At 49.7% G+C, this 14,147-nt stretch overlaps 2 protein-coding genes across 10 annotated transcripts; one reads left to right on the top strand and one right to left on the bottom strand.

Annotated features, from left to right (window-relative positions):
• Positions 1-952: 952 nt before the first annotated feature.
• Positions 953-4,678, top strand: LOC100826978 (receptor protein-tyrosine kinase CEPR1). 2 transcript variants are annotated; one of them, XM_024460836.1, is made up of 3 exons: positions 953-1,068; positions 3,409-4,102; positions 4,184-4,678. In XM_024460836.1, exons 2-3 carry the CDS (start codon positions 3,448-3,450, stop codon positions 4,504-4,506), a joined length of 978 nt encoding a protein of 325 aa, XP_024316604.1. In that variant the 5' UTR covers positions 953-1,068; positions 3,409-3,447; the 3' UTR covers positions 4,507-4,678. The 2 variants fall into 2 exon arrangements, with proteins under 2 accessions (XP_024316604.1, XP_003571467.2); XM_003571419.4 differs by lacking the exon at positions 953-1,068 and adding an exon at positions 1,706-2,034.
• A 957-nt stretch (positions 4,679-5,635) lies between these two features.
• On the bottom strand, positions 5,636-9,214 carry LOC100826666 (MDIS1-interacting receptor like kinase 1). Of its 8 annotated transcripts, XM_024460833.1 has the most exons (4): positions 7,853-8,305; positions 6,231-6,916; positions 6,014-6,136; positions 5,636-5,898 (listed from the first exon to the last, which is right to left on the bottom strand). In XM_024460833.1, exons 1-4 carry the CDS (start codon positions 8,041-8,043, stop codon positions 5,894-5,896), a joined length of 1,005 nt encoding a protein of 334 aa, XP_024316601.1. In that variant the 5' UTR covers positions 8,044-8,305; the 3' UTR covers positions 5,636-5,893. The 8 variants fall into 8 exon arrangements, with proteins under 8 accessions (XP_024316601.1, XP_024316602.1, XP_024316603.1 ...); XM_024460834.1 differs by lacking the exon at positions 7,853-8,305 and adding an exon at positions 9,071-9,214 and having other exon boundaries at positions 5,636-6,136; positions 6,231-6,933; XM_024460835.1 differs by lacking the exon at positions 7,853-8,305 and adding an exon at positions 9,071-9,199 and having other exon boundaries at positions 5,636-6,136; positions 6,231-6,936.
• Between the last annotated feature and the right edge of the window lie 4,933 nt (positions 9,215-14,147).

The following is a 14,147-nucleotide window of genomic DNA, read 5'->3' as shown; positions in this document are numbered from 1 at the left end:
TAGTGAGACAAATCTTGTAACAAATGGGAAAGGCTGCTCCGTTAGATAATTTGAATGGTTGGTTTATCCACTATTTGTGCATGAATTGCCGACGTCTGGTTTGAGAGCGCCCCCGCCTCCGGCCGGCGTCGTGGCACCGCTGGGTGACGTCGTCCCCGTCAAAACTCACCCACAGGCAAGCTAAATTTGACCAAGGCAAAAGGTGCGCACAAGGACCGAGGCGAGGTTAGGCTGGGCCCACATGGAAGGGAGTAGTCCGTGGAATCCAATGCTCTTGGCCAGGGTGGGACCCACCTCGTGCTCCACATAATATCCGTCATCGCGGGAAGAAGCCTGGTGTTATTCGACTGTTGAACCGCGTAGGCCTCACTAGCCGTGGAAGGGTGTCCTACTGCACGGGTGGGCCCGGTCACACTTGGACGAACGTGAGGGAGCCGTGGGTCACTAGCCGTGAACTGCGTAGGCCTCATTAGCCGTGGAAGGGTGTCCTACTGCACGGGTGGGCCCGGTCACACTTGGACGAACGTGAGGGCGAGCCGTGGGTCTCCAGCTCGACGTCCGGCGTCGGCTAACATTCTCTCTTTTCTTGCCATCCACAGAGCTGCACGGTGAGTCTCAGGGTACTCTTTAATCCTGCTTAGTTCAAATAAATGAACTTGATCTTTAAAATGTTGTGTCATTTTGAAATTTTAGTTCATTTGGTTGAACTAAAAAAGATCAAAGGTACCCTCAAGGTCATAATTTTGCAGCTCTGCATCCACTCACCCCCGTCCAGATCGCGCGCCCTCTTCCTTTATTTATTTTTTAAGCATTATAGAATGGGTTCTGCTAGTCTCGATGGGAGAGACGGGCTGATCGCGCCGATGTCCGATCGCGGAGGGCACGCACCATATGCCATGATGCATAAACTAGTGAAAAAATGGTGCTTTATATGCCGTTGTTTTGCTTTGGGGAGTGGAGCAAACTAACCACGGCGAGAAGTTGAGGGTTGTGAGCAAACACGTAAGGGCGCGCGTTGGGGCAGCATCAACTCTGGGACCGACGAGCGGCAGCTTTTAGATATACCGGGTAAACCTCGCGATCCTCCTCCGATCCAGACTAGTTTTCGGGGTTTTGGGTTTTCGATTCGGTCTGGTGTTTGGTGGTTGGTTCGCGCGCCGGGTAGAACGCGCGCGCGGCGTCAAATGCAACTTGAACTCGCCGCGCTGGCGGGTTCATCTCGGCGGCCCAACTGCAGGAGGTGCGCAAGATCGAGGCCGTGGCCAGCGCGCGAACGGATGGCGGCGCAAGTCTCCTCGACGTCGCGCCGCTAGTTTCTCGAACGGACGGGACCTCTTCCTCTTGGCCCTTAATGCCAGTGGATCGCCGGCGGCGGCGCCGTGCCATTCTGGGTGACGTGCTGTCTACGGGCTTTGGCGGCGCCGCGAGATCCTCGTAGGAGAAGCTGGAGCACCACGCTGGGGCGCGCGCAGTTCACGGAGTAGAGAGGCGGCGCGCTTGCGCTTTGGCGGTGGCGGTGGGCGCCCCCAACCCAAAGCTAGCTAAGCTTGTGCCGTCGTGCGTTTGAAGTCTGCGTTCGGGCGCGTGGGGAAGAAAGGCTCCAAGTTCGTGCAGCATACGTGTCATCTTCTGGGACGGGTCTAACTTGCTCAAGTATTAGACCTGATCTTATAGGATTTTTTTTTTCATTTCCTTAACCCCTGCTGCTGCTGTCTCCATTCTCTCTCGCCTCGGCACTTCCCGTCAAAATAATCGACCGCCGAGCGCCGGCACCCGCGCTGCCCTTGCTTAGGTTGCTAGCTCGGCCCGGATCTGGCAGAGGGCTCGTGTCCCTGACCTCCATGTCTTGCCCCTCGCTCCAAGCTCCTGGCGCTGCCTCGGCGGTCATGTCTCCACCCATGGACCCACCATGGCGGCGGCCATCTCACCCCCGTCCTTCTCCATTCGGTGGCGGCACCATCAACGGTCACGCTTGCTCGGCCAGCGTTCGATTTTTTCTTCTTCTAATTCCTGAGATCCGGCCTCAAGCTTCAGGTCGATTCCTATCTTTTTTTCTTCTAATTTCTAAATCCATCCACACAAATACTGTATCAATAGCAGAGGCACGCCTACATTGCGTTGGACGAGATAAAAAAAATTACCCAAGTTGTTGACAATGTACCCATATTTTGTCTTGGTTGTATTAAATCCCTTCAGACTTTATTCATTCACATATTCTGGTTGATTGGTTTGAGTTTTGACAGCAGTCTTCTAATTTCATTTTGAGTTCTAGTTCTAACTAAACTAGTATGCTCTACTTCTACGGACCTTGGTGTTAAGTGCTAAATTCTCGGTGCATGACAATGTTCTGTATCAGTTGTAACTATAGTCCTAGGAATCTTGGAATTACCAATTCCCAGGCATGATTAATTAGTTCTAAAGGTCCTGGTAGTTAATCTAACGGCATGAGCGAATTCAGTTAAAATACTAGTTTGATGTCCCGTAACAACTAATTCTACGATGGGGTTAATTTAATGGTTCCTGATTAAGGAAGACTGAAACCTGATTATGTTTCAACTCCCTGCTGAACATTATTTTTGGTACATTAACGGTTGTGATTCCCTTGTGCATATGTGGTTTTTGGTCGACTAATGGTGGTACTACCTTACTAGTGACATGCTCAAAGCTCAAACAGGCATACTTGTGGTGTTAACTTCAATTCTGGGTACAAGTAACTCCGTAGCACGATTAAATTGACTTCTTGGGTGATCAAACTTCAACAAGAAACATTTAGTTATCATGTCTCATTGATTTGCTTAACTTAAATGGCTCAGGTTGTGCATAATCTGAAGTCTGGTTTCAGGGGTTCTAAACCTTTTTTCCTGGGCCTGAATATTTGCTACAGGAGTATATCTATTTATTTGAAGAAATCTACAATTACCTGCTCTCTAATCTCAAAGTAGTAAAGTTCAGTTTCTGCTGCCCACTCTTTGCACTTTATTCAGATAAGTAGGCAAATAACGCATTCATTACAACGCAGTCATCATATCAGCTTTATGCTATGAGCAATAGGAGCTTTAGTGAATTTCACAGTTCAGAGATGTGCCTGTGTATTTGCTCAGTTAGGAGATATTTGGGTAGCTGTGTGCGGATGCAATGGTCTCTGCTAGTTCTAGTAATTTTCTATTAACTAATTAAGACTTGTGATGCTGATTGCTTATTTTGGTCCTCTAAATGCTATTGGATTGAGATTAGCTCTGCTAATTAACTCCTTTGGATATTGAGCAATGGTTGTGGTTATGTGCATCATGGTCGCGAGAGTCTTATCTACATTTTTTCTTACTATTTGTACATTTTGGCTCAAAACGAATTGAATTCTGTTATGTATGCAAGTCATTGCTCATTGACACGAACCTCTTCATATTGCAGGTCGTTGTTATTACCAGTGTAGTGGTGCAGGTGCTGACGATGAGTCCATGGAGTTTCTCGCCCTGTGGATGCTCCTGGCTCCACAAGAGAAGCAATTGTCATGCTTTGTGTTACGACGAGCAATATATGATTAATAACCTTGGTGACGACAATGCCATGAGCAACATTGTTGATGGTGGCACCTGGAGTTCGGTATTGTACCGAGTTCCCCCGCAGGACACATCGATGCCGGTGGTCGTGAAGAAGTTGCAGAACAAGAGTGGACCAGTGGATGCTAGCCTTGACAGCCGACGTCAGTCCGAGGTGAACTTGCTGGGCCGGATTGGCCACGGCAACATCATCAGCCTTGCAGATTGGATTCGCAGGGACAACTTTATCCTGATCGTCTATGACCACAAGGAGAATGGCAGCCTCCACCAGTGGCTGCATCATGATCCTGCAGAGAGGGTGTTGGACTGGCCAACGAGGCGGGCCATCGCCGTCGCCGTTGCAGGAGGGCTCTGCTACCTGCACCACAGACGCAAGAGCCCCATCGTGCACCACAACATCAACTCTGCAAACATCCTGATTGACACTGGCCTCAAGCCGAAAATTGCAGGCTTCGATTTTGCACAGGTCAACCTGGCCGGACCTGACCAACCGGTGCCGATATGGGAGCTCACTACTGGCAACATGTTTGGCTACACTGCTCCAGGTGAGATTAGTTTATCTACAAAACTCAACACAGTATTTTTCACTGCATATATTTATGGACCTATCAATTTAATTGCTGCAGAATATGCAACCATGGTGACCACCACCAAGGTTGACGTGTACAGCCTTGGTATGTTGCTGTTGGAGCTCGTCACCGGTCGGGTGGCCAACGCAGCGGTTGCGGATGGCCACTTGGCAACCTGGGCAGGGAAACATTGCAACCACCTGATGGAGAACACTGGAGATTTCAGGGACGTAGTCGACATGGCCATCCCAGATCGAGTGCAATACCTCAAGGAGATGGCCACCATGTTCAGGCTCGGCGTGGATTGCACCACCGAGAAGCCAGAGGAGAGGCCAGCCATGCACAAGGTTCACTGCCGCCTCCGCAACCGTGGCCACTGATTCGGTCTCGCCTGCCGCTTATCAACTCTGAGACGGTCAGAGCAGATAACCTAATAAATTGTTCAACGGATGTCTGATACATGTTCCAAATTTGTTTCTTCGTGGTTTCGATGATGTGTTTGTTTCAGACATGATTTTCAAGATCCAAACAAATTTTGGTTTCACAGTTTCACACATCTTTCATAGAAATTTCGGGAAATTTCAATTGTAGTGTAGTACCACGCACGAAACAAAATCATCTGCTTTAGTTTTTCTTTAGATTGCCATTGCAATGAACCGAATCATAATTTGACCCATGTACCATTCCCAAATTTAGTCAAATAAATAGCATTTGAGCTCCATGAATCGATTTTTGTCATTTAACAGAGTTAAATTACTTAGACCATTCACCCAAATAATCTGATTGTACAAACAATCACTGGGTCACGAACAAAAATTCAAGCACAAATTGAGCACTGCGGGAAAAGTCTCCACACTTTGCCGATCCACTAACCATGCGTCCACGGCTTCCGACATGCTCTCTTGCTCGAATCGCCGCTTCAGATAAGATGGGAGCATATACATCAATTTGGTACATCTGAGATTTGTTAGTAGTTCCTTATATAATTATATATCCAATCTCGACATTATCTAAAAGGTGTTCAGTTCTGAGGTTTTTTATTTATAATATTGGACACATCTCGGTGCTTTTGCTCGACACGACAAGCCTAGCATCTGATTTTGCAACTTCTGTTTTCGGGTTCTGATTTAGTTGGATTAGATGAATTGATGTATCCATTCTCTCAACTTCCGGTTGTGCTAACAGAAATGGCTGGAAGAATAAGAACACACCCATCTTCTTGGCTCCTCATTGTTCTTCACTTTCCCCTCCAAAACCCTTGCTGCACTGACATAAATTGTTAGGAACAATAGCGATAAATGTTCATTTCCCCTGTCTAGTCCATGAGGAAAAAATTTCATGACCCAGTGAGTTGTTTCTACAATCCAGTTCTTTGGGTGCATCGTCTAAATAATTTTGTCATGGGTCATACTGTTTGATTGGGTTCATCGCAATTTAAACAACTAAAACAGATGAGTGGTATCTATTTGAGGTACAATATACAACTTTGTAAAATTTCTATGAAATATGTGTGGAACCAAAACTTTGTTAATCTTGGAAAACATTTCTGAAACATGATACATCGTAAGAATCACAGCGGACCAAATTCGAGCATATACAAGCCAATTTATTATGTTATCCTCTCTCACAGGAGAGTCACGAGCAATAATAGTCTTACAGTTGATAAATACCAGGCGGGACTGAATCAATGGCCACGGTTGCGGAGGCGGGATAGAACCTCATGCATGGGTGGCCTTTCCTGTGGGTCCTTGTCGGTGCAAGCCACGCCTAGCCTGAACATGGCCAACATCTCCTTGAAGTATCGCACTCGATCTGGGACTGAGATGGCCATGTCGATGACATGGCTGAAATCAACAACATTCTTCATCAGACGGTTGCAATGTTTACCTGCCCAGGTTGCCAAGTGGCCATCTGCTATAGCTTCGTTGGCCACCCGCCCGGTGACGAGCTCCAGCATCACCACACCGAGGCTGTACACGTCAACCTTGGAGGTCACCGCAGTCATATATTCTGCAGCAGTTACATTAATTGATCCATGTATATATGAGTTATGTTCTCCTTGTAATTAGGCAGACAAATCAAGCAAGTTGTAGATCAATCTCACCTGGAGCCGTATACCCGAACATGTTGCCAGCAGTGAGCTCCCAGATTGGGACCGGTTGGTCAGGTTCGGCAAGGTTGACCCGTGCAAAATCGAAACCTGAGATCTTTGGCTTGAGGTCTCTGTCAAGCAAGATGCTAGACGAGTTGATATTGTGGTGCACGATGGGGTTGTTGCGTCCGTGGTGTAGGTAGTAAATCCCTCTGGCGACACCGATGGCAATGGCCAGCCTCGTAGGCCAGTCCAATACCCCCTCTGCAGCCAGCTCAGGGTAGTGCAGCCACTGGTTGAGGCTGCCGTTCTCGTTGTGGTCGTATACGAGCACGATGAAGTTGTCCTTCAGAATGCAAGCTACAAGACTGATGATGTTGTCATGGCAAATGCTGTCCAGCAAGTTCACCTCCGACTGGCAGCGGTCGTCCAGACTGGCATCCACTGCACTTGCAGTCTTGTTCTCCAACTTCTTGACAACCACCACCCTAGAAGGGTCCTGCAGGTGAACTCGGTACATCACCGACCTCCAGGGGCCACCATTGATGCTGCTCATAACATTGCCATCACCAAGGCTGTTAAGTATATCTTGCTCATTGTAAATACGAGGGTGACAATCGCTTCCATCGTTGAGCCCGAAGCATCCACAGATTGAGGAATTACGTCCTAGATTCATCGTCAGCACCTGCAACTCCACGCTGCTAATAGCAACAACCTGCTATTAGCCCATAAAGAAGTTTGTGTCAATTAACAATTTATTCTAAAGTTATGCTGAAGAGGTCGAGGCCGAAAAAATCTGACTTTTAATGAGAAAACCAGATGACAAATAGATTGCCAAAATGTGATCAATTTCTGTTGAACCAGCCAAAGTAAAATACAGTAACAACCCCTCAAACTTGCAGGGCAGACTCCAAAGTTCATGTACTCTTAAAAATTAAAATGCTGGTTCACTTTGGTCCAAAATGTGATTTTCTGGCTATGACCACTGATTTGGTATGCTTACCATGCCATCTATGATATCTATGGAACCTATTTGCAAGGGTGGTTTAGCTCGGGAAGGGTAATGCTGGCCATGACGGAATCTAGCTTAGAGGCGGACGTCCATGACAGTTGAGTTCTGTTGAGCTGGATGACTAAGTAGGTTCTTATAGAACATACAGGGGAAAGTGCTTATTTTGAGTTATTCATAACTCCAGTGCAAGCTTCTCTGAGTAGGTCTTTAAATGATTGATGACAGGTTAATTTAGTAACAGTATTTAAATTCATAATCACCTCTTAAGTGTTATTTTCTAGTCAAACAGTCAAGCTACAATATAAACATCACTGCGACCCAAGAGTGACAAGACAAAACTGGTTTATTTTACCTCTCTTAACATGCCCATACAGCTCATTGTGGTGCTAAAATGGTGCTGTGGATCTAATTGTACCGTCAATTTTGAGAAATGAGCAGTGTCCGGCTCAACATTCTGGTTTCCCTAAACAGAGCAACCCAAATTAAATTCGTGCCATCAGTGCACTTTCTGTTGCTCGATTCGTGGAATATATGAACGGTGTTATCCATTGTATGGCCTATAGGATGGACCCTAAACAATACATTAAACGGAAACAAGGAGAAAAGAGGTTCAGGGATCGACCTGAAGCTAGTAGCCGGGTATGAAGAATTATTAGGAAAAAAAAAACCGTCTCTTGTCCCTCCTCTCCCCCATCGGGCGCAGCTCGAGCAAGATCGTCGATGCTGCCGCCACCGATTGGAAAAGAGAATGGTCGCCGCCACGAGGGGTGGAGACCTGGAGGCATGATGATTGGGCAGATCCGGCCTCCCCATCGATCCGGCCGCCGACAAGCTGTGGCCTGACCGCCTGAGGGCTTGTTCGGCTCACTCCAGTGTGACATACCTAAGCCGGTCCGGGGCAGTGCCGCCGTATGAAGCCGGTGGGGAAGAGAGAGAGAGAGAGAGAGAGAGAGAGAGAGATGAGATCCGGCGTTGGGAGGGCGACCCTTTTGACCAGAAGCTTTTTTCTATTGATCCATTGATTGACAGACATGAAGAAGCGGGGATGGATGGATACCACGGGCCCGGTGGAAAGAGAGACAGAGCAGCGGATTTTATTAGTCGAATGTGTGTCCCAACAAGCCAGGGGGGGGAAGAGAGACAGAGACGGCGCGTGTTTTGAGGTCCCACCCTGCGTTATCGCCAAGTGGACAAATTTTGATTTTTAGTTGTTTGGGTCCCACCCGTAGCACTGCGATTAGTACGAAGATCACGTCGGCAGCGGCGGCGGCCCAAAAACAGAATTCCGGCGACACAGAGGCACGGTGAACCTCAATTCCGGCAGTCTGGAAAGAGGTCGAAATTTCAGCTCCGTGGTGACCCGCGACGCGAAGCAGAGCATTTGACGCTTAACGGCGACGGAACAAAGACGAGCCTGGACTCTGGAGCAGGCACGGGCGCGTCCGCGGCGGCGAGGCTGCCGGCCTCGAGGCGCCGCCGCTAGCTTCTCGATCAAGCACCTCCTCTGCCAATACGAACCCGCAGCCGCGCGCGTCCCCAACACCTCGAACGATGCCTTCTTCATCTTCGCTTGCTCGCCACCGCCGTCCATGCCCTGCACTGCACAGCGAACTCCATGGGTGACCCGGCGGTCCATGTCAAACACCTGGAACGAGGCCTCCCTCATGGTCATGGCCTCATTTCCTCTTCCAAGGCGTTGCCGTCCACGTCCAACACCTTGAACCGCCTCCCTCGTCGGTCCAACTCGCCGCCAACGGCCGCGATTGCCCGCCAAACTTAACAAGACCAACTCGAAAACCCAAAACTCGGTAATCAAGCACTCTAGAGGAGGAACAGTTACCTTATACTCTTCTTTCTTGTATGAGTACAAGCTGCTGGCTGCTGCCGCCGGCGGGGCCGTTCTTCAAGGTTGCTGCTCTGCTTCGTCTTCGTACTCGTCGATGTCCAAAAGGCGAGTTATACCAGAAGGCAGCAGCAGAACTAGTAGTACTAATATTAGACAATTGAGAACAAGTCATGGTGGAGTGTCAGAACATCGGCAGATTTGTTTTATAATTCTACCAGTGCTAGGCTTCTTCGCCGTCCGATTGCCGCGCAACTCGTCGCTGGCCATGGGATCGCGCGCGTCGCCGATACCGCTGCCTTGGAACGAAACGCGTGGCCTCCGCCGATTCAAACACAATCATGCTAGGCTTCTGCGCCGTCCGATTGCCGCGCACTCGCGCTCGCCCTAGGATGACTCGTCCGACGCCAACGTGGGCGAGCAGCAGGTCGAGACACATTTTGCCCTGCTGCATGTGCTGCTCCCCCTGCTCGGGCGGTCGAACCGAGCGGGGAAAGAAGCGCCGCGTGAACGGTATTCCATGTGTCACGTAGGTTGACCCATTTTTAAAAAAAGGCAAACAGACCCCATAAATTAAATTAATCACCCGTCTGCAGCGGCGTTGTTATTGTCGTCCTAGCTCATAAAATCTGCCATCCAATCTCAATCCAAGGGCTCTCCTTCAACCCCTTATTTCTGTTTCTTTTAACCAAAAGTTCAGTTATTAATTGGAGAGGAACACCTAATAAATAATATGGAGGAAAAATCTCCAAAAGTTGTGGGTGGTTCTTTCTTAAACTTGTGGCCTATTTTAATTTCACTGGTATATTGTAGTTGACTCTCACGGAAAGCTGCAATCAGTACTTATGTAGGCGTCGGCTGGGCAAAATTGAGGACATTTTTACAGGAATTTTACTTTAGGCGGTCAAAAGAGTACTTATCTCCTCCCTCGCGTCGCCTGGCTTGGCGACTCAAGGGGCGAAAAACCTACCACCGCCGCCACCCTCCCCTCGCCTCTCCTCCCTCGCCGCTGCATGAGGCCGCCTTCGGCAAGCCCGGAGCGCGGCCGAAGAAGGCGGCGGCGAGGCTTAGCCCCGAGAACGCTCGCCTCCTCCACCTCATGCACATCCACCATCACGCCGACACCCTATGTCTTCGAGCTCATTGTCGTCGAGCCGCCCACGGCCAGATCCATCGGTCTCCTCCCCAGATCCACCGCCATTCGCTTCGCCGTCGCAACCCCCCCCCTTTCCCGTCGGGCTGGGGACGGCTGAAGAGCTCTGCCACCAATCACCTCCTCGCTTCCATATCCGGTGCCCACAAATCCAATGAATGACAATCTGGTGTTTCATGCTAATTTGGGTGGATGCTACGTGCTCTCCTATTTTGTCCTCGTCCCTCCCTCCGTCGGCTGTGGTTTTGCCATGCCCCTCGGTAATCATGGTATGCAGATGGCAACCATGGTGGCGGCACCGCCTAACGGCTGTTGCCGTGGTTTGGATCCGGAAGTCTCTGTACACCCTGTGATGTGCTCCAAGATCCATGGTCTGCAGATGGCAGCCATGGAGGCGTCATCCTCTTCTTGGTGGTGGCCGTGATAGAGAGAGAGAGGGAGGGAAAGGGAGAGAGAGAGAGAGTGCCGGCTACGTTTTCATGTTCCGAGAATCCGATCTTCCACCTCCGCCCCTATCCATAATCATTGGTGGCTCAAACTTAAATCTCCATTCCTCCATCTTTCGTATTGCTCGCTCTCGTAGTCCCTCCGAGTTACTCGCCACCTTGTTCAAGCTTGGTACATGTCCGCACCACAGCTTCATTGCCCTTGTTGTCTCCAATCGGCCGTTGCATGTGCTTTCATTTACACTCCCTCATGGGCTATGTCTTCCCATCTCGTGGGGATGATTTCACTGCAGCACTCTCTTTTAATTCGATCACGTTCTTCCATTGTGGATGTTTCCCCAATCCATCTGTGGGGGATCAAGGAGCTTGACCCTTCTCCTCTCCCACCCGTACTCACCAACCACCCCCGGATTTCATCCGGCGGTGTGTGTGTGGCGGCAGTGGGTTGGGGATGGTATAACAGTTGATTGGAGCTAGTTCGGGTTGTCTTGCCTGCTGGTCGTTGGAATTGTTTGGAACGGCTCGACGTTGTGGCTCAAAGTTCGTTTCTATGCTGTCTTCAGGCGTTTGTGCGGCCATCGTCAGCCCCCTTCTCTGCTCGTCGACCGGTTTCATTGGCTACAACATGACATGTGCTGCAATTGGAGTCTCCTAGTGTGTTTACGAGTTTTCTTTTTTTGCGTTGCGTTGTATTTATGTACTGGTTTTTCAGTGTTCCTTGCTCCGGCTAGGTGTCTTGCCCCTCGGGCCTTCTTTGGGAATATATTCAGGTGGGGATCCTCCAGTGATCTCTCTAAAAAAAATGAATTTTACTTAGTGTTGTTTAATGGGACTAGCATTTTGTTCACTGTAAATAAAATTGCTCCATAATTTGACAAATCCTTATTTCCGAATGGAGTTAAAAAAAATTAAGGATTTATTTAGGTCCTGTTCCTTGGGGGATCCGAAAATCGTCCTACCCCACCGTTTTGACCTCTGCTTTTTTCGGCCAACTTGGCACGTACTCTGTTTAGTTGCACGTGGGTCCCACCCTAATACGGAGGCGATGGCGGCGCCCAAAGCAGACGCCGGCGACACGTACAGAGGCGGGCAACAAAGGTACTCCGAGGGCGGGCAGCATCAATTTGGCAAACGAGGACTGTCAAAAGAGGTCGACATTTCAGTCCGCGACGCGAAACAGACAGCAGCATGCATGAATAGCCTGGAGCACGGAAGTTTCAAGTAGGTACGTCGAGGGCCCAGGCTGCCCGGGAACGAGATTGAGAGGCGATCCGTCCGGCCGGCTCGACGCGCCCTTGACTGACTGACCGACGTCGTCTCACGCTCACCCACGGTGATCCCCTGGATCATGCGCTTGATCTCCACGGGCGCGTCCGCAACGTTGCAGACCTTCTGGCACGTGGCGGCGAGGCCTGAATTATAATTTCTCTAAAATGAGTACTTTATTGTAAATGAAAAAAAAAATCAATGTATTTAAGACAAAATTGTCTTTTCATCTCTCACTTAACGGTCAACTAATGATGGTGACATATTTGTACCCCATGCAACAAGAAAATTCCTAGTGGCATTCGGACTTCTAGGCAGAATTTGAATGGGAAATATGAAATTCTCTATTTGTTCTAGGTTGGGTTGCGAGATGTGACATAGTGGAACTGAGTCACCCAATTCGAGCCAGTGATCCTATTAGATAATTTTTCATATAAACCTTCGTTCCAATATATATGGAAATTTTGTTTCATTATGACAAGTTTGCGGCAAACAATTATTCTAGTAATTACCTATGTAGTACTCAGAAACTAATGCTACTGCCTCAAATCCATATTACTTGTCGAAATATTACATGTATTTAGACGCTTTTAAAACATATAGATTAGATACACCCCTATGGCTATATTTGAGCAAATTTGAGACAAGTAACATGGATTGAAGGGAGTACTAGATTTGTTCTAAAAAGTATTAACTGATGATTACTCCGTATGATTTTATACCGGTAGAGTAATTGTTGATCGAAATACTAGTATCTAAAAGAAGTATTTACATTGGAACGGAAGGAAAAATCAGAAGAAGAAAAGTAAACCTGGTTTGCGCCTTGCTCTCCGTAGCATCCTTGAGATTTTTGTTTTTCTGTTTTTTGGTCAGCATGCATCCTTGGTGTAGAAGAGATTGTATGGCAATGGTCAAATGGCATGGCAGCGACCGATGCGATCGAATTGAGGGCAAAAGTTGGTGTCGTGCAGTACAGCAACAGCAGGGAGTCTATTGCAAAATGTCGCAACTGGCAGACACGATTTTTGGCGCTTGCGGTGTTAAACAGATTATCAATTCAAAGGAGCGCGCGTGTTCCACTGATCCACTCCACGTCAGTCCGCTCGCCGACATACCCCACGCGTGCGATCCCGATCGGACGGTGCAGAAGCCTAGCTAGCACACCGCTCGTATATCTTTGCTTTTTGCACATGCCACGAGCCGTGTATATATCCTAGCGCTGCTGCAGCATTCTGGTAGGTGGCCTTCTCGACATCTACGGCTATACGAAGACGGAGCAGAGGAGCTGTACACTTGAGCGGCAGGCGGCGGTGGCAGCAGCTTATACCACAAGACAAGAGGTAACTCCAGTCCTCCTCCTCCTCTAGACTGCAGTGTAGCCAGCTGCTGCCCTGTGTGTCGCCTGCTGGCCAGCGCTTTTTTTTTCCCCCGCCGCCGGCGACGCCGACGTGATCTGCGACTTGCTGTTTTATTGGTTGGACCCATTGGAAGCTTAATTAAGTCAAGACGGTCCAGTTGCCCGGAACACAAGGTGGGACCCACACATGCAAAGCACGGAAGACCGAGTTGCATGTTCAATCTAGTCGTCCTCTGAAAACGGTCGCGTGGGTCGCCGAACTAAAAAATACGGTACAATACGATACTATACGGCTGAGAGATACGTATGTTGCTTAACCGACGGCTCCTGACACACATGGCCCACAAAATGACGGGTATCACGTTTTTACACAAACCCCCTGCATTTACTCCCCTGCTGCTCATAGCACCAATGAGAAACAGAGCGTGCGCGAGGGAGACGCGTCTGACGGAGCCGCGCGGAGAGCCGGAGACCCTGGTCCCGTCCGTCCTTCCTTTGGGTCCCGTCGCCGGAGTGTGCCAGCATCTCGTCCTCGGGCACGCTCCAGGTCGCGCGCCCCGCGCGCCCCCGCCCGCTCCAGCAGCGCGAGTGCCTCGGCCCACCACGCACGCACCGTCGCCTGCCTCTGCCGCAGCTCCGTGCGACGCGCCCGCTCCCGCTCCGGCAGCGCCTCGGCCTGATCCGCCCAGGCCGCAGATCCGCCCGGCATGCCCGCGCACGCTCCAGCTCTGGCAGTGCTTCGGCCAACCCCGCCCATGCCGCCGCCGCAGTTCCGCCCATGCCGGCCGGCCCGCGTCCGCTCCAGCTCCGCCCATGCCACTTCGCCCTTTTTCCTGCTAGCTTTTTCCGGCA

Source organism: Brachypodium distachyon, chromosome 3, assembly GCF_000005505.3.
Source record: "Brachypodium distachyon strain Bd21 chromosome 3, Brachypodium_distachyon_v3.0, whole genome shotgun sequence".
Lineage (NCBI taxonomy): Eukaryota > Viridiplantae > Streptophyta > Magnoliopsida > Poales > Poaceae > Brachypodium > Brachypodium distachyon.
The sequence above is the reverse complement of the archived record's forward strand: the minus strand, read 5'-3'. Positions and strand labels throughout refer to the sequence as shown.

What these genes read in the sequence shown, in the direction of transcription:
- LOC100826978 (XM_024460836.1), top strand. Translation starts at nt 3,448, where the DNA reads ATGAGTCCATGGAGTTTCTCGCCCTGTGGATGCTCCTGGCTCCACAAG. An exon ending in GTTTGGCTACACTGCTCCAG is followed by an intron (nt 4,103 to 4,183) that starts GTGAGATTAGTT and finishes TAATTGCTGCAG; the next exon opens with AATATGCAACCATGGTGACC.
- LOC100826666 (XM_024460832.1), bottom strand. Translation starts at nt 8,043, where the DNA reads ATGGGGAGGCCGGATCTGCCCAATCATCATGCCTCCAGGTCTCCACCC. An exon ending in TACCCGGCTACTAGCTTCAG is followed by an intron (nt 6,917 to 7,852) that starts GTCGATCCCTGA and finishes TGCTATTAGCAG; the next exon opens with CGTGGAGTTGCAGGTGCTGA. An exon ending in GTTCGGGTATACGGCTCCAG is followed by an intron (nt 6,137 to 6,230) that starts GTGAGATTGATC and finishes TAACTGCTGCAG; the next exon opens with AATATATGACTGCGGTGACC.